Source organism: Melanostigma gelatinosum (assembly GCF_949748355.1).
Source record: "Melanostigma gelatinosum genome assembly, chromosome: 21".
In the NCBI taxonomy this organism is placed as follows: domain Eukaryota; kingdom Metazoa; phylum Chordata; class Actinopteri; order Perciformes; family Zoarcidae; genus Melanostigma; species Melanostigma gelatinosum.
In genome coordinates this window covers 1,786,811-1,808,933 of record NC_136654.1, presented here as the reverse complement: position 1 = coordinate 1,808,933, position 22,123 = coordinate 1,786,811, and the positions used below count along the sequence as shown (strand labels likewise).

Below are 22,123 nucleotides of genomic sequence, written 5' to 3'. Positions count from 1 at the left end.
TGTATAAAGCATTGACTTTAGTTTGAAAAGATCAAGAGTTTGAGGGACTGCAACCAAGAGTCGAATAAGTGAGAATAAAAAGTCGTAGTAGTGAGTAAAACGTGAGCCATCAGGCAGCGACATTAAAAGTAGGGTTACGTATGTAACTAGGGTTCTATGAAGACGGAGCGGAGTGTCCGGGTTAGTTTGAATATGTTCGGAGGTCGTGTTCAAGGTTATGAATTGGTGTTTAGTTGACTCCTTACACTCTCAGTGGGCTTAAAAAGAAAAACTAATATTTTGAGGTGAACATTGTCCCTCCACTCTCTATTTCCATCCCTTCCTCCTTCAACCCTCGTGGATCTCCCTCATTGCTCCTCTTCATCCATAAATGCAGGGGTCTTGTTCCTCCAGCTCGGGGAGGAGACTCGCCGGGTTCACCTGACCCACGAGCTGACCAGCCTGGACACGCTGAGGGCCCTCATCGTGCACATGTTCCCCCAGAGGCTCACCATGGCCATGCTCAGGTACGCCGGGGTTACGTTTAATAACTACATCAAAGTCTGTGTTGTGGAGCTCATTGAACTGTCTACATGATCATTGATTTCTGAGTTTATCAAATCAATCACAAGGTGAGCTCATTCTCAGACGCACTTATAGAAATAATAACTTTTGTAAACAGGAGAATGAAAGCAGGAAAGGACGAAACAAACAGAAACTAATCCATAAAGCCATAGAATCTCATCTTTGTAGTCAAAGCCGACGCCTGAATTCTCCTCATTGCTTGTGTGAGGAAATATCTATTGCACACATTTTGACATGTTTCAAGTGAGGATAAAACATTTTTTTGACATATTTGTGGAGACGGCGTCTTAATTAAGCTCCGAGCCTTCAGGTGGGCGTTTCCTGTGTTTTGTTACTAACCGGAGCTTTTTATACCTCTGTGAATCCTACGAATGTTGGTCTTTGTTTTCATTTTCATTTATTTGGATCAACCATTAGCTGCAGAGCGAGCAGCAGCTGTTCTTACTCGGGTCCGACAACACCACACAAACATACTAAACACAGCACACGGCCGAGCTCCAGCCACTTAAACAGGAAAGAAAAGCGGTGGAGGATCAATGCAATCATTCTCATGCAGGGAGCAGCCGCGTCAGTTTCTTACTAGAAATGAATTTCAGTGGAAGTCGGAGCTAATGTTACAGTAATAATCACCAACAGGTTTGTATACAGGACAACAAATGGGTAAAAAAATCAATAGGTGTTTTCATCAAGGTGTTTAATTATAGATGATGTGCTCTGAAGCTGCTGGTTGATACGTATAAACTCACATTACGGTTGTCAGCAGGACTCTGTGAACTCAAATTACTCTTTTGATGAATTCAATATGAGGCCGCGTCCAGTTGATTCTCTCATTCAGTCCAAAGACTCTGTTCCTCCTCCTCCACTGTACTTATTATTAGCGGTGAGATTGTCTTTTGCATGGGCTATTCATCAGTGTTTGATATTGTGTTTTGATGATGATTGATGTCCAGGTCTCCAAACACAGCGCTGCTGATCAAAGACGAGACTCGTAACGTCTTCTACGAGCTGGAGGACCCGCGGGACGTTCAGGACCGCTGCGTAATCAAGATTTACTGCAAAGAGCCCATCTACGGCACCTACCCCGGACACCAGCACCCACACCTGGCTAACGGAGACCTGCGGGTAAGAGGTTGCATCTCTGCGTGGGTGCAAATATGTTTTTTTTTGTTTCTATCAATGATGTAGAAAAGTCCGTTAACTGCCGCCAAAGCCGGGCTCAGACTACAGCAGTATTTTGGTGGAATATACCCCGATTCACCCTCCAGACAATCGGAGAAGAAATCCGGTCCAGGACCTCGGTCGGTATGTTCGGCCCAGATCATCTGGTAGTATGAGGGGTTTACAGATCCAGTTTTAAACCTTGAGAACCGTTCGCAGCCCCATCGGGACCACAGACTGTAAGTGGACGTAGTCGTCGTGGCGTCACCCATTGGTTTGAGGACTGATGCTTTGAAGCCTCGAGTTCTGTCATTTGGCTGTCGACATCTTGGATTTTTGCAACCGGCGAGAAGTGACGTCGAGACGCTCTGATAGAGACCTGTCAATCAGCGTGTAGCCCCGCCCTAAAGCATACCGGTTATTATTACGTCGAGAGAGAGACAAGTCGGCTACAAGGAGACAGACGTGAGACATCATTCTACCGTTGACACACATTAAAATCTCACCTCCAGTTCTCGCTGAAGAATAGCCGTCTCCCCAGACATCGTCTCATCCAGACTCGACACTGAGCCTTCTGCTTTAGTGTTCTGGCCCAACGGCATCACGTGTGGTGCGTTGCTTCCTCTGGCACATTCATCTCAATACCCTGTAGTGTGTGTATGTTTGATTCTCCTCGTATGTGTGTGTGATGCAACCCAATTTAAAAATCAGTCAGGACTTAAGATCTCCTGCAGACTGAGCCCGGCTCAAGAGGAGAGAGGGACGACGTCTAACGCGATGCAGGGAAAATGCTCCTGCTTTAGTCACAGTCACCTTTTCCTTCGTTGCCAATTAATTCCCAGTGCAGCTGGTTTCTGACTCATAAATTAGGAAGCGAGACAAACATTGTCTCTTTCTGGCAGACAGCAGCCAAATCATCCCACGAAGAAAACGCTCCCTGACTCCTAAACTATAGTTTTCTGTTCTTATTTCACCCCCGCGCTGATATCCTCCCCCACATATCACTGATATGATTTCCTTATGTCTTTACAAACGCTAGTTTGCATAAGTTAGTCTCGTCCACTCTCTGAGAGGGTCATGTGACCTTTCTTACTCCCGGCACTGCTGTTCCTGGACCGGCGCCAAGTCCTTCTCATCACCGGCGCTGAGTGGGCTGTTTGCCGGCTGACTGTAAAATATGAGATGATATACTGAGGTCCAGTTCATCTGAGGACTGACTTTGATTGTTGTGTTTCATACACACACAGAGCCGTGGTCGTTCACGGCGCTAGCTGTAGCAGCAGTGTTTTGAGATGTAGGAGCTGATTTCAGCAGGATTTAAAAGGCTGAACTTCTTTCCATCTGTTCATGAAGTGGTCGTATAGATCTGTACTTAAGGCCATGTTCATGAGCACGTCATCCAGAAAGTCTCAGTCGACTAATCGATCCGTTGATTCTCCAAAAAGAATCGCAAAAAAGCACCACTTCAAATCCTTCGTTTACCAGAAATGTGCCGCACGTTTCTAGTAAATAAGTCATTCAGCATGAAAAATGCATGAAAAATCATCTGTTAGACAAAAGACATCTTTCCGATTCGTCGCCTTAGAAGATAAACCGGTCAACCGCTGCTGTACTTGTATCTGACTCTGTGTACTTTGACGGTTCATTACTGCATTTAAAAGTGTTTAAAAGTAATACTCCTCATGCGTGTTCACACCAGTCGTCTCTTCCGTTAACATCTCTTCTAGAAATGCTAATAATGCTTTTTAATCAGTCATTAATCAAAGGCCATAGATATTTACCAGAAGCATTTCAGTGAATTTGGTTTCCCCACGTCGGTCGTGATGATGCGGGATGACGAGTTACCCGTCAGTCTGTAGAACTTCTTGTCAGTGTGAACAGGAACCGGACCAGAACACCACCTTGGTTCGGACGAAATGAACAGTACAGGTGTGAAAGCCTCTTCATACCTGTGACATCCCTCCTGTTCAGTAGCTGAGCTCTTATTGATGAGCCACAACAGGCTTTTTATCTTAATTCATCAGTCGACATGCTGGCAAATTAAATGTGGCATCAGCCTGGTTGGCGTGATAACCGATGCTCTGTGCGTTCGGTTGCAGCTGGAGCAAAATAAACCAGCGCTGATGTCACCCGGTCCTGCAGCGTTCCTCTGAACAAGCCCTCGCATTCAGTCGCCGTCTAATTACAGCGTGATTATGCAAATGAGAAAGCTGTAATTTAAAAATTTCAGACAGAATGCTGCTTTTATAGAACACGATAAATTAGAAACTGGAAAAAAAAATGACATTACAGAGAAGCAGCAGACATATGCAGTGCATAAAAAATTAATTTGCATGCTGAGCAGTGGAGATGAAGCCGGTGTTTTTTCGACAGCGGGGGCATTTTTGACGCGTTTTTTGTTGTTGTTGCCGTCAATCAAACACCCCGAAGCCTTTTGTTCACATGCTCGTGAGTGTGATTGCTTCTCTGCTTGCAGATTTGCACGATGCACAGCTGCCCGCCAATGTTGTAGAGGTCAGATGTTTGCCTCTCACGTCAGCTCGTCTAAAGCTTGCAGCTCTGAAACCTGTTCCCGCCTTTTACAGCCGTATCAAAGAAAACAGGCTTACCTTGAGTTTTTAAGTGTGTGTGTGTGTGTGTGAGGTACACTGCAGCTTCTGGCTTTACCAAGGTGAGCGACTAGGGCGCGTGTGTGTGTGTGTGTGTGTGTGTGTGTGTGTGTGTGTGTGTGTGTGTGTGTGTGTGTGTGTGTGTGTGTGTGTGTGTGTGTGTGTGTGTGTGTGTGTGTGTGTGTGTGTGTGTGTGTGTGTGTGTGTGTGTGTGTGTGTGAGAGAGAGAGCTTATTGAACCCCAGCCAGCGAGAGCCAGGATTATTCCCTGGTTGCAGCCCAGAGAACAGGACGACTGCAGTCTCTCCCGGGTCTGGAGGACAGTCTGTGGTTAACGATGAGATTGATTGGCAGATTTTTTACTCGGCGGGAGAAAAAGTCCGGTTACGAACCTTTCGGCGGTGCAGTACCTGCGACTTCAGGGGCTCTTTGGGGTGCAATGAAAACGTCTTTGTGTCTTCAGGTTTTGAAAGGATGGCGTCGTTGCTAAGATACAAGGTGGAAGATGATGGCACCGGAGTCATTCGTTTTGCCGCGAGGCCGTTCCACGGGGCGCTGCTGTGAGAGGCCTAAGGGTTATTACGTGGAAATATTGGTTTTTCAATTTGCATGGTCTCCAGGAGCCATTACAGTGTTGTCTCCTGTTGTGTCACCCCGGCTGTAACTATCACTCTCGTCCGGTTCCTACCGACACTCTCTCTGTTCTGCTCCGCTTTGTTTCATCCTTTCTCTTTGACGTTTTTAAGATTAATGCCAAACGACAACCCCTTCACGCTCAGCTCCGTCACGAAGCTATCGAGTGCAACTTAAAACGCACTTAAGGGGGCAATTTGGAGTCTTTCCCGTCAATCTATGAGTCGCTGTAACATGTTGCAGTGAACGGCACTGGCTCGTTGCAACATTCATTCGTTTTTTTAACTGGCTAGTCGCTCGGCCGTTTCTTTATAAAGGGGACATCTCGTAAAATAATTCACTTGTTCAGTGCTTATGCACATATATTATCATATACCAACCCACAAGCTGTCAAATGAGACAACCCAGTCAGTTTGTAATCGGCTGTTTGGATCAGAAAACATCTGATTCAACAAGCCAATCAAAGCAGGCTCGTACATATATTTCTTTTTAGAAATAAGGTCCCATGGTGGTCACCCAAAGGGGGCGGAGCTTCACATCTCTATACCCCCCACCCCCCATATGAGTATCTCCACCCACGTTTTGAGAACTACCTTTGAAAAGGTGCCTCGTACTTTTTCATGCAAGCCAATCAGAGCAGACTGGGCTCCGTCGGGAGGGGGGGCTCTTAAAGAGACAGGCGCTAAAACTGAGCGTTTCAGACAGAGGGTGATTGCAGGTATAGTCAGACAGACTATGAGAAAAATAAGGTGTTTTTTTACATTAAAAAATGTAAACTTGTAGTAGAAACCCAAAATACAAGTATAAACCTGAAAATGAGCAGGATATGTCTCCTTTAAGTTTTCAATGGTAAAGTGATCATATCACTAATATCAGGGAGAGGTTTCTTTCATTTATTCCCTGTTGAAGGATGTTTGGGGATTTTCTTTCCTGATCTGAAATGAGGGCAGAATAGGACGAAGGTTGTCGTTTGCTGTCCTGAGTTTGTGACTTTGGGCTGTATAAAGAATCTATATTACATATAGAAAAAGAAGAGATGAATGCATAAATAGATTACATCCCAATAATCCATTCACATCAGGCTTAAACACTGGCACGCTACTAATGCGTCTTCAACAAATTCTGAATGAATATAATTTGACTTAATCACATCATCAGTCGTGCAATCACATCGTGAAACAGAGTCTGTATTTGCACCTCATGCTGCTTGTTTTGTAAAACTATTTACATGCAAACCCGCTGTGGACACTTAGCCGTTCGGAAGCGCTCTAATTTCCCAGTTAATTACACTTCCTGTTAACTTATGTGCCCTCACAGGTGTGTGTGTGTGTGTGTGTGTGTGTGTGTGTGTGTTTATCTCGTTGTTATCTAGATAAACAGGAGCTGGAAGAGCAATTTAGTTTGATTTATTTCCGCCAAACTTCTTGGCTGTAACGGACCAAAATCATAAGTGTTGCAAAACTCCATGTTCTCATGTTTATGAATGATCTTTTGATGATCAGTGTCATCATCAATAAACGTCTGTCCTTCTACAGAATTTAGAAGTAATGAGAGGAATCATTTAGGTTAAACAAGTTTATTAAATTCTTTCACGAAAAGTCTAAAACTACAAACAAAGAATAAGTTCTTTGTCCAGTTAAAACTGATTCAACACTCCGAGATACTTGATGATGATCATCATAACAACAATAGTTTTAATAATAATGATAATGATAATAATAACAACAGTTTTAATAACAATACATTTCTTTTGAATCGGGCTTTAAAAGGGACTCAAAGACACTTTACTTGGTAAAAACAGAAACACACAGTGACACAACCAACAACATGACATGACTAGAATCCTCGTTAACAGAGGATTGAAACAGGTGGCTTGTTGTTGTTGTTTGCTCACAGAGGGAGATGGTGTACGCTCCTCAGGACTCTTCACCAAACCGCCGCCTCAGCAACCCTCACATGTCTACCCAGCATTCGTCTTCCTCCGCCTCCCCTCAGGGCTCGCCGTCCCGCGCCCGCCTCCTCTACAGCGGCGGCAGGCCCTCCTCCTACGCCGGGCCCCCCCACCACACCCACTCCCTGCCGCACCCCCACCAGCACCCGCACTCCCAGTCCCACCACTCCTCCCCCCACCACCAGCAGCAGCAGCAGCAGCAGCAGCAACTCCAGCAGCAGCAGCAGCAACTCCAGCAGCAGCAGCTCCAGCAGCAGCTCCAGCAGCAGCAGCTCCACCAGCCCCATCATGCCCAGCAGGCCTTCTGCGCCTCCTCCAGCGCCATCCTGGAGCGCCGGGACGTGAAGCCCGACGACGAGGTGGGGGGATCCAGGAGCATGGTGCTGCTGCGGGGGGACGAACGTGGGATCTACGCGGACCCCTACTCTCTGGGTCCGGACACAAGTCGGCTGAGTCTGGCAGGAGGTCCTCACTCTCCTCTACCAGCCAGAGCTGACCCCTATGCCTCCTTATATCGCCGTGGAGGAGGAGGAGGCGGAGGAGGAGGAGGTGCCGGATCGATGCGTTCCCTCACCTCCTATACAGCGGCCGCTTTACAAGGAGAGCTGATGGAAAGCGGTGCTCTCTACAGACCGGGAGGCTCGCTTTACAACGACGCCTACGCTGCGTCCATGTTGGCCATGGGGCTGCGGGTTCCTCCGCCGTCCTCCCCGCAGAAGATCCCCGACATGAGGGAGTCCTACGCGGGCACCATGCCCGGTCGGGGCTCCCCGGGGAGGCAGAGTTTGAGAAGGGACTCCGTGACCTCCTCTGTGTTCGGGGACAGTCCCAAAGCCCGGGGCCAGAGCCCGGGGTTGGGCCTCACCTCGGAGCAGCTCTGCCTGATGGCCGGGCCCGGAGGGGAGGGGGGCGGACCCGGAGGCTTCGGATCGCCTCTGCTGGGAAACGAAACCGAGACCAGGTAGGACGTAGTTCTCGACGAACACTTCTGCGTGCATGGTGTTCCTCACACGAGCACCACTGAAGGAACACATTATAGTTATAGTCTACTGTGTAGTCGTTCAGCCAGATATTCACAATAACACAGTATTCATACATTTAAGTGACAGATTTGAAAATTAATAGTTTCATTTACCCATAAATGTTGAACGAAGCTCGTAGAGTTGATATTAAAACTGTACTTTTCTCGTACTGGCCAATATTTACAACCTGTAAGTGATCATTAATGAAACACCAGCGTTAATGCTGAAGGTACAAACGTCTCTCGAGAGGAGGACGCAGGAGGAGCACTGGGAGCGATTAGCAGTCGTGGCGATGCGTTGCGTCATCATGTTGCCGTCTCCTCCGTGTCTCTGGTGTGAATCCAGGGAGCGTATGGAGGCCATGGAGAAGCAGATAGCCAGTCTGACGGGGCTGCTGCAGAGAGTGCTGAGCAGAGCGCCTGAGGCAGACAGCCCGTAAGAGACACTCACACACACACGCACACACACACTCACACACACACACACACACACACACACACACACACACACACACGCACTCACACACACACACGCACACACACACTCACACACACACACACACACTCACGCACACACGCACACACACACTCACACACACACACACACACACACACACACACACACGCACTCACACACACACACGCACACACACACTCACACACACACACACACACTCACGCACACACGCACACACACACACACACACACGCACTCACTCACACACACTCACTCACACACACTCACACACGCACTCACTCACTCACACACACTCACACACGCACACACACACACACACGCACACACACACACACTCACACACACACGCACGCACACACGCACACACAGACGCACGCACACACACACACACTCACTCACACACACGCACTCACTCACACACGCACACACACACACGCACTCACTCACACACACTCACACACGCACACACACACACACACACGCACACACACACGCACACACACACACACGCACACACACACTCACACACACACGCACACACACACGCACACACGCACACACAGACGCACACACGCACACACACACACACTCACACACACACGCACACACACACGCACACACACACGCACACACACACGCACACATGCACTATTTTTACCAAAAGATTTTTATTTTTATTTGCTAAATTTATAGTTTATACAATGAAAGTTTGACACCACTACATTTTAGCCCCGCGAAATATCACAATACTATGTTGTATCGATGCAACAATACTGTATAAACTGCCCTCAAAGCTAAGAACACATGTAACATACTGAATTTAGCTGCACATGAATGAATGAAATGAATGAATGAAATGAAATTAATTACTGTTCAGCAACACGTCTGTTGTGTTTTAGTGTTTTAATGATTGTGCTTCATGTCTGGAATCTTAATTTCCCGTCCACTGCCGTTGATCACGTAGCAAACGAGTGATTCCAGACTCAAACACGCAGCTTCACACGCTTCACACGCTTCACACGCTTCACACGCTTCACACGCTTCACACACTTCTCCTGCACACATGAACAGCTTCTCAGCTCGGTGGATATTGTGCTCCGGCTATAAGTACTTCACCGCTTGCCTCTTCCAGGGAGAAGATGGAGTCGGCCAGTGACTGCTCAGGAACTGACAGTAAGTGCTCCCTACCAAGACCAACTCTGCCCAATCACTGCCCGTCACTGCCCCCCCCCCCCCCCCCCCCACATGAATTGTCTCTTCTGCCTCACAGAAGCTGCCACTATTTAATTTCTCTCTGCATAATTCTTAAAAGTGCCTCACATGTGACGGTAATGGCTGACTCTGCAAAGCTTCTTCATGCCGTGTGAGTGTGCGTGTGCGTGTGTGTGCGTGTGAGTGCGTGTGTGTGCGTGTGTGTGTGCGTGTGAGTGCGTGTGTGTGTGCGTGTGTGTGCGTGTGCGTGTGAGTGCGTGTGTGTGTGTGTGCGTGTGTGTGTGTGTGCGTGTGAGTGCGTGTGTGTGTGAGTGTGTGCGTGTGTGAGTGCGTGCGTGTGTGTGTGCGTGTGAGTGCGTGTGTGTGTGTGTTCGCCGGCTCTTGTGCTGCTGTGTAACTGCTGCTCATGCTTCTTGTTTTAGCTGGACGAACTAAAAAACAGAAAGGTAGCTATGTGTTCCTGAAGTGTACCCCCCCCCCCCCCCCCCGTGTTGGATTTACCTCCCTCAGCTGGTGTCCTTCACTTCCCTCCTCCTCTCCTGTCTCCTTCACAAAGACACGGTTTGAGTTGCATTCGTTCTGAAACAAAAAGCAGCTTCTCCTCCTCTTTCCTCTTTGAGTTATTTTCGGAAGCCAGACGTGATCCTTGCTTTTTAAAAAGCGTTTCATCGTTTCATCAGCCACACGAGTGCTGATGAAACTGCGTGTTTCGAAAGCCGAATAAGCGCAAAGAAAGGATTTCGATAAAGCGTTCAGTTTGAGGAGCTTTTCTCTCAGTTCTGAAGTTTCCAAGAGGAACCAAATCAACGCTCTCTCGTTATCTGATGATGTGCGTTCACGTTGGGAATATTTGATCTCACGTCAAATTATAGATAAGCCGGAATGTTTGGAATCTGCTGCGACTTAGAACGGACTTTTCTTTTGGAGGAGTTTTCTTTGTTGAACATTTATTTCTGTTTCTTTACAGTCGATCCCGTTTCGATGAGATGCGTATCTGTCTGAGTGAGGAAAAGTGGATATTTCCAGAGTGTATTTGAGTCTGACGCTCCTCTAGATCTGAATAGAGTTACGCTTGAACTCAAACCCCCCCCAGAGTGTCTGCAGCTCCACGTCAGAGTCTAGGACGCTCTCTGCAGCTACAGTGAGGCGTCGTCTCTTCAGTCTGCAGAGGTGTTGAGATGTTCCTTCTCTCGGTAGTCCGGACATGAAAGCGGTCTCACAATGCAACTCTTAAATCTGTTCTGGACTGATTGTCTCGCAGTCATTTTTCCCCTTTTGTCTCGTTCTGCATGATGCGTGTGACTCACACCCTCTATTCCTGTCGGAGCATTCATCGTCATCTCGAAGGATTATCCGAGTTGGAAGCACTCGTACATGTGGGCTGTCAGGGGAAACTCTCTTTGAAACCATGTTCTTCTCACTTCTGCTCCCAGTTTGTCCCCGAAGCCCCCCCCCCCCCCCCCCCCCATGCTGTTCATCACCGTTGAGTCGACTCCAGAGCTGTAATCTCCGGCCTGGACCTTCAGCTCACATAGAAGTTGTCCCGAATTGCTGCTGTTAAAATCCCAGAAAACAACCAATATTCTAGTTGTTTCTACCGGACGGACATCTGAGGTCACGAGAGAGCAACATTCGGGGATTTGTCCACTGAAGAGTGGAGCTTTCTCTCAAGTATTTAATTAAAACCCTTTTGATTTGCTGACAGTGCTTTCGGGACAACTTCTGAGTCCCGAAAACCGAGCCGAGCCCAGAGAACACCCCTCTTGGATTTAACTCCTGCTTTTCTGTTGGGCAGCTTTGACTCCGTCGGCTCCTTTGGCCCTGATGCCTCCTCCGTCCTCGGGGGCCCACCAGCCCGTCACCGTGTCCCGTCTGCAGATGCAGCTCCACCTACAAGGCCTGCAGCAGAACACCAACGCACTGCGCAAACAGCTGTCGCAGCTACGCAACATGCAGGTGTGTGTGTGTGTGTGTGTGTGTGTGTGTGCAGAGTTGTGCAGGAGAAGGGTCTAAAACAGCAGTTTAACTGGAAGTACTCAGTTACCAGTTTATTAGGTACACCCACAGACTGTATGTAAGAGGTGGACGCAGTCGTGTTTATACTATATATATATATATATATATCTATATCTATATATATATATTTATATATATATATATAGATATATATATAAATATATATATATAGATATATATATATAGATATATATATAAATATATAAATATATCTATAGATAGATATATATTTATATATATATATATATATATATATATATATATATATATATATATATATATATAGATATATATTTATATATATATATATAGATAGATATATATTTATAGAGATATGTATTTATAGATATATGTCAGGCAACATGAACGCTCTTCTTGTCGTCCCAGCTGGAGAACCAGGACTCGGTCTTGTCCCTGCTGAGGCAGACCGAGTCCGAGCTGAGCCTCATGATGCTGGACGCCATGCGCACGCAGGAGGACCCGCTCCAGAGACAGCGCCTCCTGGTGGAGGAGGAGAGACTCAAGTACCTCAACCAGGAGGAGCTGCTGATCCAGCAGCTGCAGTGAGTCCGCAGCATTCTAACCCAACAGCAGAGCAGCGTGACTGAAAGGAGAATGTGTCCTGGATGTGAGTCTGTGGCGTGGTTCCTCCTCAGTGACCTGGAGAAGTCGGTGGAGGAGCTGCAGAGGAACTCGTCGGTGAATCACGGCCTGGTGACGGAGCAGGATGTGGAGCAGAAGAGCAAAGAGCTGAGGATGCTGGGAGAGACGCTCACTGAGCTCAAAAGTAAGCGTTGTGTGTGTGTGTGTGTGTGTGTGTGTGTGTGTGTTCGGAGATCACTGGCATTGCTGTGGCTTTTCTGCTGTAGACTTTTTTACAAGTTTGCTCACCAGTCAGTGAGCTTCAGAAAGATCCTCAAATCTGAGAGCAGCTGGTTTTGAAGCTGCTGAACGACCGCCTGGCTCACGGCTGCAGCCTCATTATCAGCATGTTCCTTTCTTCTCATTGTCAACATCCCGGTACAAGTCTCAAACCAACACTGAATGTTTCCACCAACAAGTACTGTGTGTGTGTGTGTGTGTGTGTGTGTGTGTGTGTGTGTGTGTGTGTGTGTGTTCCTCTGAGCCACTGAGCTCCATTATAAACACATCAGTGAGCCTCACTGTTGTTCCTTCATCTCCATGAACACACACACTAGTTTATTTTTGACTCAATTACACACACACACACACACACACACACACTCACACCGTACCGCTGCTGTAAAAAAGTCACTTAAAACACCAAAAGTGGATTCATCCGCCGCTGAAAATAGTCCCCCACAAAATGCACTATTTTCTCCTTTTTGTCTGATAAAAGAACTACAGTGACCAGCTGTTCATGGGATTAGTGGACAATAAGGAAACATCAACCTTTTTACTTTTTTACTGACGAAATGTTTTGGTTTTATGTCACTTAATTTTAATTTGTCCCTGAGGAACAGAGGGGCAGACTGTCAGACTCTGCTGCAGTAAAATGAGAGGTTTTCTAAAGGGACTCAGAAACACGACCAACTTAGTCCACAGGGGGCGACAGAATCAACAGTAAATTAAAGTTCCTCGTAGTAACTTCAATGCCAGAATTCTTCATCGCTTGCACATTGTTATCCCAGTACAGCTGCTGCATGACGGTGTGAATGCTGATAAATACTCATTACTGTACTCAGCTGCAGCACTGCAGTCGTAGTTCTGGGTCATAGTTTACGTAGCAGGACTGCTGAAATACTACGTGTACAGTATGTCAAACCGATGTTCTACAAAGTCACAATGAATATTCATGAATCTCCTCAGACTTGATATTCATGAAGTTCTCAGGTGTAGCCTCTTGTTCTGCTCCTATGACCTTTGTTCTTCTCTCCATCTGGAACATTAACGAGTCCTTCCAGTTACGATCGTGTCGGACTGACCGTTTCCCCGTTAGCACGTCCAGCTAGCGCCTACAAGACGCTGCCGCTGAAGCTTTGTTTCAGTGTTTGAGTGGCAGTTGGTTGTTCGGGACATCTGAGCCGTCCCAACATTTCAGAGGCTGTCCACACATCCACCCACGGAGGAACACCGGCTGTGTTGTAGTCACCGCGCCTCCAGCATGCCATTCGCTCTCAGTTGGCCGACTTCCACCGACAGTGGCTTTGAATAGCTGCGACAGAAACAGCATGCCCCCCCCCCCCCATTCCTCCACACATCATCGTCCTCTCTGACAATGCCACTCTGTCTTCCTCATCCATCTGTCCACCTTTACCGCGCTGTCGTCCTCACCCTGTTTCTCCCTCCCTCCCATGCAGTCCAGTTCCCCAGCCTGCAGAGTAAGATGCGGGTGGTGCTGCGGGTGGAGGTGGAGGCCGTTAAGTTCCTGAAAGAGGAGCCTCACCGGCTGGACGCCCTGCTGAAGCGCTGCAACACCATGACGGATGCGCTCAGCACGCTCCGCAGGTATACAAATCAAACACGCCCCGGCTATCTCTTTTAAACCGGGTCGGGTCACAAACCACATTTCTTCTCCTCTTGTAGACGATTTCATGGTGATTTTCTTTGAGCCGGCTGGAAGATTCAAACACTCACACTCACACAGAACTCTTCAACAATGTGTCCCAGAGCCGAAGCTGCTCTTCACTTCCACATTTAACCGATTCCTCGCTGTGAGCGATGTAATAATTCTGACCCGAAGGCTTCGACGCGTCGACCGCTGACACGTTAACCCGCGTCCAGATCTGACAGGTGAAGAGAGGGAGGTTCTCCTTTGACTCTCTCTCTCTTCTCTCTCCGTCCAATATTTCTCACTGAAGCTTCGAAGCCCCAGAAACGGTTTGAGACGGCCCTACATTTTAGTAATTTTTCTTCTGACATTATAAAAATAATGAATTATTACAAAAGATATTTTGATGATTAGATATCTCTGTGGTGGCCGAGAATGGCAACGTCATCGGTTCGAGTCCCACTGGAGCCCTTTTGTTGTACATGTTTGTGGTAAATGTATTTCATCTTTCATTTCCTGCAGTTTGCTGCTCGAACAAAGTCCGGGACCTTCACGGTGTCCTGTGTGTATTGTAGTCTCTTGTATCCCTCCTATATGTACAGACAAGTGACGGAGGGAGTGTGGAAGGGCCCCGAGGACCTCCCCAGCCAATCGCGGAAGAGATCGGAGGACTCGAGTCGCGGCTCTGACCTGGACATCCTGAACAGTCCTCCCCTCAGCCTCAGCGACCTGAGCGCCGGCGCCGGCCTCGCCAACTGGATGCCCGTTACCTCCGGCGACGCCGACACCTCGGGCCCCGAGCAGGACATCCAGCCCTCCGTGGCCTTCAGGAACCGGGTCCACGACGAGCTGCCGAGTCGGCGTCCCGGCGACAAGTCGGTGTCGGCCGAAGTTAGACTGGTAATCACATCGGTTATTAACAAATGTAAATATGTCCGAGTTAGCCAGCTGAACAAACGGCCGTTTACATTAACAAACATCTTTCACACACAGCAGTCGCTTTGTAATAATACAAATAATAATAATAGTAATACTAATATTAATAATAATATTAATAATATTATGAATAATATTAATATGAATGTGAATAATATTAATATGAATAGTAATAATAGTATTAATAATAGTATTAATAATAGTATTAATAATATGAATAATAATAATAATAATAATCATATTAATAGTATTAATAATAATATTAATAATATTAATATGAATGTGAATAATAGTAATGTGAATATTAATAGTAGTATTAATACTATTATTAATACGATTATTAATAATATTATTAATAATAGTATTAGTAATAATATAAATATGATTATTAATACTATTATTAATAATAATATGAATACGATTATTAATACTACTGTTAATAATAGTATTAATAACAGTATTAATAATAATCGTAATACTAATATTAATAATAATATCACTACTAATATTAATAATCATATTAATACTATTAATAATACTATTAATAATAATAATAATATTAATAATAATAATAATCCGATGTGTGTGAAGGAGCGATAGCGCAGGTTCCTCATTTATCTATTAATTTGTGTGCATTATCAATAATCTGTGTAATCCATTGTGCAATACGAACATTTCGTCCAATTATATCATATTTCAGTTTTATTTATTATACCTTCACTATATGATTACTTATGTATTATTCTTGTTTGTTAGTTTTTTCTACTCATGTCTATTGTTCTCTACATAATAAAGATAATGAAATGCATATAATATAAAATATAATGATAATATTAGTAATAATGTATAGCTCTGTAAAAGGTACTCAAAGGCTCTTCACACGGTAAAGACATAAAGCGTTAAATCATAACAATACAAACAAAGCAGATAAATGACATTAGAAAAGTAAAATAAACAATATACTGACAATAAATCCATATTTCCGTGATACTTCGTAGAGCTCACAGCTCATTGGTCCGTGTCTGTATGCGTGTCAGGCGGCGGAGCGGGACTGGGAGGAGAAGCGGGCCAGCTTGACCCAGTTCAGCGCCCAGGACATCAACCGGCTGCTGGAGGAGACCCAGGCCGAGCTGATGAAGGCCATCCCGGACCTGGACTTCGCCGCCCGCCACATCAACAAGCCCGCGGTGCCCCCGAAGCCCCAGATCACCGTCCCGATGACCTCCACCGCGCCGGCTTCTCCTGCAGCCGGCACCACCGGGATCGCGGCCGGCACCGCCTCCACCGGCTCGCCCGGCGGGGACCAGCAGCCCGGCAAAGTGCAGCTGGCCGCCCAGAAGCTGAACAGCATGGAGGGGGCGGGTTTACACCGAGGGTCGGGTGGGTGCTCTCTGTTCATTTACCGCCACCTACCTCCTCCGTGTGGGAGTCCAAAGATCTTCTGAAAGTGTCGTCTTGTGTTCACAGTGGATCTCAACGTGACCCGGTGTCGTACGGAGAAGCCCTCCAAGTCTCCGCCTCCTCCTCCGCCTCGCCGGAGCTTCCCGTCGGCACACGGCCTCACCACCAACCGCACCGGGGACGTCGTCGTCACCTCCAAGAACATGAAGGTGAGAGACTTCAGGGCTCGCCGGTGGAGGAGGACGTCTTCTCTACCTGTTTGACGTCTGATCTGAGTGACGTTTGTCATGCGTAAACACACCTCTGTGGTGCTGCCGGTTGGATGCTGAGAGAATCTAAATCTCCTGCAACAGCTGATCCTGAAAATATTAAAATAAGAGTCACTTTCAGTCGGGGGAGCGTTTAAGATATGCAGCTCAACCTGGAGGTGCGCTCTCAGTGGGGCTGTGTGAAGGGATGTCGGATTGTGAGCCACATATTGAGAGCGCTGCTCTCACATGTACAGCAGGGTGAGGATCCTGTCGGCGGTTTGAGGTTTTGTTTCTGAGGCGTGAACACGCTGCTGACGCTCTGAAGCCTCCTGATCTCCCTGATCTCTGTGTGACGAGACTTCACTTCAACAAGGTGCTGAAAACCGTCAAGTGGTTCCTTCATTCCATTTTTCTTTGGCAGTTCATTCACACAACAGTTCAGTTGTATTAATAATAACTGCTGTCATGCTGAAAGAGTTCTGTTAAAGATGAAGGACACTCAAAATGACATATACGTCTCTGGTAGAGACCTGTCAATCACAGTAGCCCCGCCCTAAAGCATCCCCTGCTTTATGGTCTGTGTGACTCTAAATGGACCATAATGTACTAAATGAACATCATGCTGTATTGAAGAAGACTTGAAACTAGAGATTGAGACATAAACTCATGTTTACAATGTTTACTGAGGTAATAAATCAAGAGAGAAGTAGAGTCATTTTCTATAGACTTCTATACAACCAGAGGAGTCGCCCCCTGGTGGACACTAGAGAGAATGCAGCTTTAACAAGTTTTTACTTAAAGGAATAGTTGTAATGTTTAGCAGTGTGTCTGTATGAGGTTCTTCTCCATAGTCAGTGTTTTACTGCAGTAGATGGAGTTTGAACGAACCCTAAAAACCACCAAAGGTGAAATTAATGTCCATGGAGTCTGGTGGCTTTGAAGAGAGCAGAGATGTGTATATATCTATATATATATATAGATATATACACATATATACTACTGACGGGCCCACGTAACCTTTCAGCTGCCAGAGTTTAACGTCTTTATCTTTCCTGTAAGATGGAGGAAGACGGCGACATGCCTAAAACTCTGGTGAAGCTGCGGCGGACCCCCTGCGACACCCCCCGACCCGCCTCGACCCCGCCTGTGATCGCAGCGTCGGGCATTCAAGACGACGACGACGACGACGAGGAGAAGATCATTGCTGAGCTGGAGGTACGACGCTGACGATAAACCGTTCACTCGTCACGCTGAGCTTCATTCTGCTGATTTGCGCTGCTGATAACATGTCTGTGCCGCACTCTTTCATACAACGGAAGATATTTCAGAGAACGCCTGTAAACGATTGTAGTAAACGGTCCAGCACCCGACCACAGGCCACGCCCACTCCTCGCTGCATCTTTGGGTCGCTGGGCAGAAAGGTAAAGTCAAGAGAACAGCCCTCTCCGGCTGCCACGCCTGTGGACTGTGCTTCTGCTCACTGTCCCTCTGATCTGTTTTACTCTCTACTTCATAACTGCTAACACGCAAAGTGTCAACCAATCAAATCAGGTAGAAGAACAAGTGAACGTCAGGTCAGCGCTTCACAAAGTGCTTTTACAGTTGGGAAACACTGGGTTATTATATCACGCGCTGTCGCTGCTGAGCTCAACTTCCCTTCCTGACCTTGTTAACTGTTCCTCTGCTGCTCTCTGCACACGCTGTGATCTCTGCGTGAGTCTCTCTGTGTGACGCTCTCCGTCAGCTGAAGCTCCGGCGCTGTTAAAGCACGACGTCGTAGTCGATGGTGTGACTGAAGCAGACGATGTCTTTAGTCTGTGGAGCAGCGAGAGCTCCTCCTGACACAAAGACGGCTTGTTTTTGTTGAAATTATCGCACGACGGGAGCAAAGCAGGTAGCTGTCAAAATCAAGGTGAGGGGGGGGGGGGGGGGGGGGGGACAGAAACGTTTCTCTGAAAGAATCTATTTTCTCTCTTGCAGGTTTTTCAATCCACTGAAGGCATGTGAAGCACTGTGCTGTGTTTAAAGTGTTTGCCAACAGTGATTAAACAAAACCTCTTTTATGAAAACAATATTTTACTGTCACATAGCCGTGGTAGACACCTGTCAATCACTGTAGCCCCGCCCTAAAGCATCCCCTGCTTTATGGTCTGTGTGACTCTAAATGGACCATAATGTACTAAATGAACATCATGCTGTATTGAAGAAGACTTGAAACTAGAGATTGAGACATAAACTCATGTTTACAATGTTTACTGAGGTAATAAATCAAGAGAGAAGTAGAGTCATTTTCTATAGACTTCTATACAACCAGAGGAGTCGCCCCCTGGTGGACACTAGAGAGAATGCAGCTTTAACACATGAAGCTTTGTCGCCTGTTGTTTAGCTTTACACAGAAGAGGCAGCTAGCCAGCAGATCCTCGACAGGAAGCAGCTTTTTAAAGTTGAGTGTTGGCGCTGAAAGTTAAAACCTTCCTACCTCTTCACACACGGGTGTAGCGTTTGAGCTTCCACACACATCTGTCATCGTTAAATAAGTCAAATTAAAGTAACGCCCGCCCTCTTGTCGCCTCCCACAGAACAGCAGTCACTCTCCGGGGCCAATGAAGGGCCCCACCGTCGCGGCCCGGCTCAAACACCTCCAGCAAGGCAGCCTGGAGAGGCCCAAAGCCCGCAAGCAGAAAGAGGATTTCCCCAAAGTGCAGGGCCAGCAGCAGGTATTCCACTTCTAAAACAAGCTCCAGCGTCTGCCTCTCTGCTGCCTCTCCAGAGGAACATCTGGCCCCAGACAAAGAAGCCAGAGGGGGAACTATCTACACAAACCTTGATTCTTTTCTTTCACCAGTTCTTGATGTGCGTTTTTGACATTTCAGTTACTGGATCTGACCTAGCTTGCTCAGAGATCAGGTTTGTTGTGGTACGAGTACGTCGATGTTTTGATTTCCTGAAGGAAGATCTTGGTGGTGCTTTATTATTATTATTATTATAATAGATCTACTCACACACATCCTCTTCCTCCAGCGATGCCACGGAATGATTTCATATCTCATGTCGTCTCTCACTGGATCCGTCGCTCTGTCTCGCCCTCGTCCTGTCACAGCTCACAGGTTAGACACGCGTTCAACAGCCGAGAGGCCGTTCCACTCAGCTCGCTTACAAGAGTTGCCTTTTTAGAAATAGCTCCGATGCTACGACTTATTATGCAAGATGACGAGAGAGAAGCACGAGCTCGCCTGAAGAGGTGTTTGTGTGGAGGAGCTCTTTCACTTTAACGTGTGCAATAAGATATGTGTGGAAGCAGACGGAGGAGGACCGCGGCAGCGGAGGAAAGAGAAAGAAAACGTCCTCTAACTCTGATGAAAGTGTCCATTATTTACTCACTACACGAGAGATCAATTCCAATTGTTTCAGATTCAAATATTGAAGTTGGTTAAACTCCAAATGAAAATGTGTCCGTCCAATCAGGTCACGTTCTGAACAGACATATATACCCTCTGTGTGGATTCATTTCACAATGAGGTTTTTAGTTTCTTATAAAATAGGATTTATATTAAGAAGTTGAGGTTTCAGTGAAAGTACTTCAAACTGAACAGCTCCTCCGGGCGATGTGATTTAACTGAAATAAGCTCCTAGAAATTCAAAATACAAACGCATCGCTCAGGACAAGACAAACCGGAGAAATGAACCGGCCAATCAGAGCGGAGTGTGCTCAACATGAGAGACGCTGTTGAGTGTGTGTGTGTGTGTGTGTGTGTGTGTGTGAACAGGAGGTTAAACTCAGTGCTCTGCCTTCTAGACGTGAAGCTCCACCCGTCTTATCTGCCCCTGCAGGCGCTCCAAGCGCCCCCTGACCTGCTGAGTGGAGCAGCCTTGACCTCATCCTTCACGGCCTCCTTTAAAAAAGAAATTTAGAAAAAAGAGCTTTCACAAAGTACCCGAGGAGAAGAGCCGGGGATCACCGCTTCACACCGATCCATGTTCTCTCCCACAACCGTCGTCTCAGCAGTTTTCAAGGAATCTGATTAATTCATGAATTCACCACATTAAACACGCAGCAACTCACTCATTTCACTTCCTGCTCTTTCAACATGCATCACCCAGAGAGCCGGCAAGAGAAAAAGTCAAATTATACGTAATATTTCCTGCATTAAGTCGTCATCGCCATCAGGAGAGAGATGATCTCTTTAAACACGACCAAATATCCTCTAACACTTTATAATAACATCAGTAATGAATGAATTTCTACTTATTTTACTGTTAACAAACAATGAAATGACAATTAATCACGATTACTAGTTGCGCTATGATTCATGTCATAATATCATTATTTATAAACGGTGTTGTATCTTAGCTGATGGAAGATAACAGTTAGTCGTTTATTGTTGCAGACGTTACAGCATTTTATATAATATGTTCATACTTTCTGAATGATATGTAAAACATATGGATAATGCTCCTTGAGGAGTCTATCAGGTGTTCATGGACAGCGTGTACCAGACCGTGGTGTCATTATAAAAGATGGATCAGAAAGTATTAACATCTAAATCATGTTTATAGATGCTTTACTAACCAGTTATTAACCTTTTACAAAGTCTCATGTCGCTCAATTAACAAGGCATTTGGTTATTGACAAATACTTCAAATGTTATAATGTGTGGAACAATAAACTGATAAAATAACATGAATTATAGCATGACTTAGTAAACATTATTGATAACCTTTTCATTGTTTGTGGAATAACTGAGGTTTGATTCACTATCTGTCATTTATTAATGTTCTTATAAAGTAGATTCTAAATCCCTCTAAACCTGCAGTGATGAATGAAGTCTCGTGTATTTGGTAAATGCTTCACGATACGTCACTCGCTTTAAAGTCACTTTATTGTGTGAATGTCTCCTCTTCTGTTGCCGGTGAACGATGCAGCAGAATGCAACGTGTGCAGCCGCCGTCGGGCCGACCAGTGCATTAGTGCTGAGAAATGTCCGCGAACCGTTCCGACTTCAGCATCCGTCTACGAGACGATGCGACCGAACGCTCTGTCTGCTGCTGATCTGTGTGGCTTCTAATTGGACGCAGCCGCACAGTGTGTGTTGCTGCTGTGCTGCAGTAACAACAGCGCGTTGCACTGAGTACTTCCTGTTCAAGGAGAGTCGGTCCTGAGCAGCACCTCGTCACCGCCTCCTGCTTCCTGTCATTGTTGAACTTAAGCCATTTATTGGAACAGAAGAACATGTTTTATTTGATTTTAGAAGAATTCAGAATGTTATCATTTCTAGCAGGAACATTGATTTTGCGTTCCTCGTTCGTCTCCTCAAACCGACCAGACGAGGTGAAGGAACTGAATGTTTACGAGCATATGTCCCGTTTTTACACGTCGGGGG

General features: G+C 46.3%; 1 protein-coding gene across 1 annotated transcript in view; it reads left to right on the top strand.

Annotated features, from left to right (window-relative positions):
* Positions 1–21,351, top strand: part of srcin1b (SRC kinase signaling inhibitor 1b) — a gene marked incomplete at its 5' end in the record, with an annotated part of 57,545 nt that extends 36,194 nt beyond the window's left edge. Inside the window, 15 exons of the mRNA XM_079292940.1 lie at positions 377–506; positions 1,515–1,686; positions 6,861–7,876; positions 8,283–8,372; positions 9,547–9,587; positions 10,049–10,072; positions 11,422–11,582; positions 12,030–12,205; positions 12,299–12,429; positions 13,964–14,111; positions 14,730–15,054; positions 16,128–16,470; positions 16,558–16,700; positions 17,802–17,957; positions 19,322–21,351. Of these exons, the coding sequence (XP_079149066.1) occupies positions 377–506; positions 1,515–1,686; positions 6,861–7,876; positions 8,283–8,372; positions 9,547–9,587; positions 10,049–10,072; positions 11,422–11,582; positions 12,030–12,205; positions 12,299–12,429; positions 13,964–14,111; positions 14,730–15,054; positions 16,128–16,470; positions 16,558–16,700; positions 17,802–17,957; positions 19,322–19,474 (3,209 nt within the window). The 3' untranslated portion in view covers positions 19,475–21,351. The remainder of the gene's footprint in view (positions 1–376; positions 507–1,514; positions 1,687–6,860; positions 7,877–8,282; positions 8,373–9,546; positions 9,588–10,048; positions 10,073–11,421; positions 11,583–12,029; positions 12,206–12,298; positions 12,430–13,963; positions 14,112–14,729; positions 15,055–16,127; positions 16,471–16,557; positions 16,701–17,801; positions 17,958–19,321) is intronic.
* Positions 21,352–22,123: the final 772 nt, after the last annotated feature.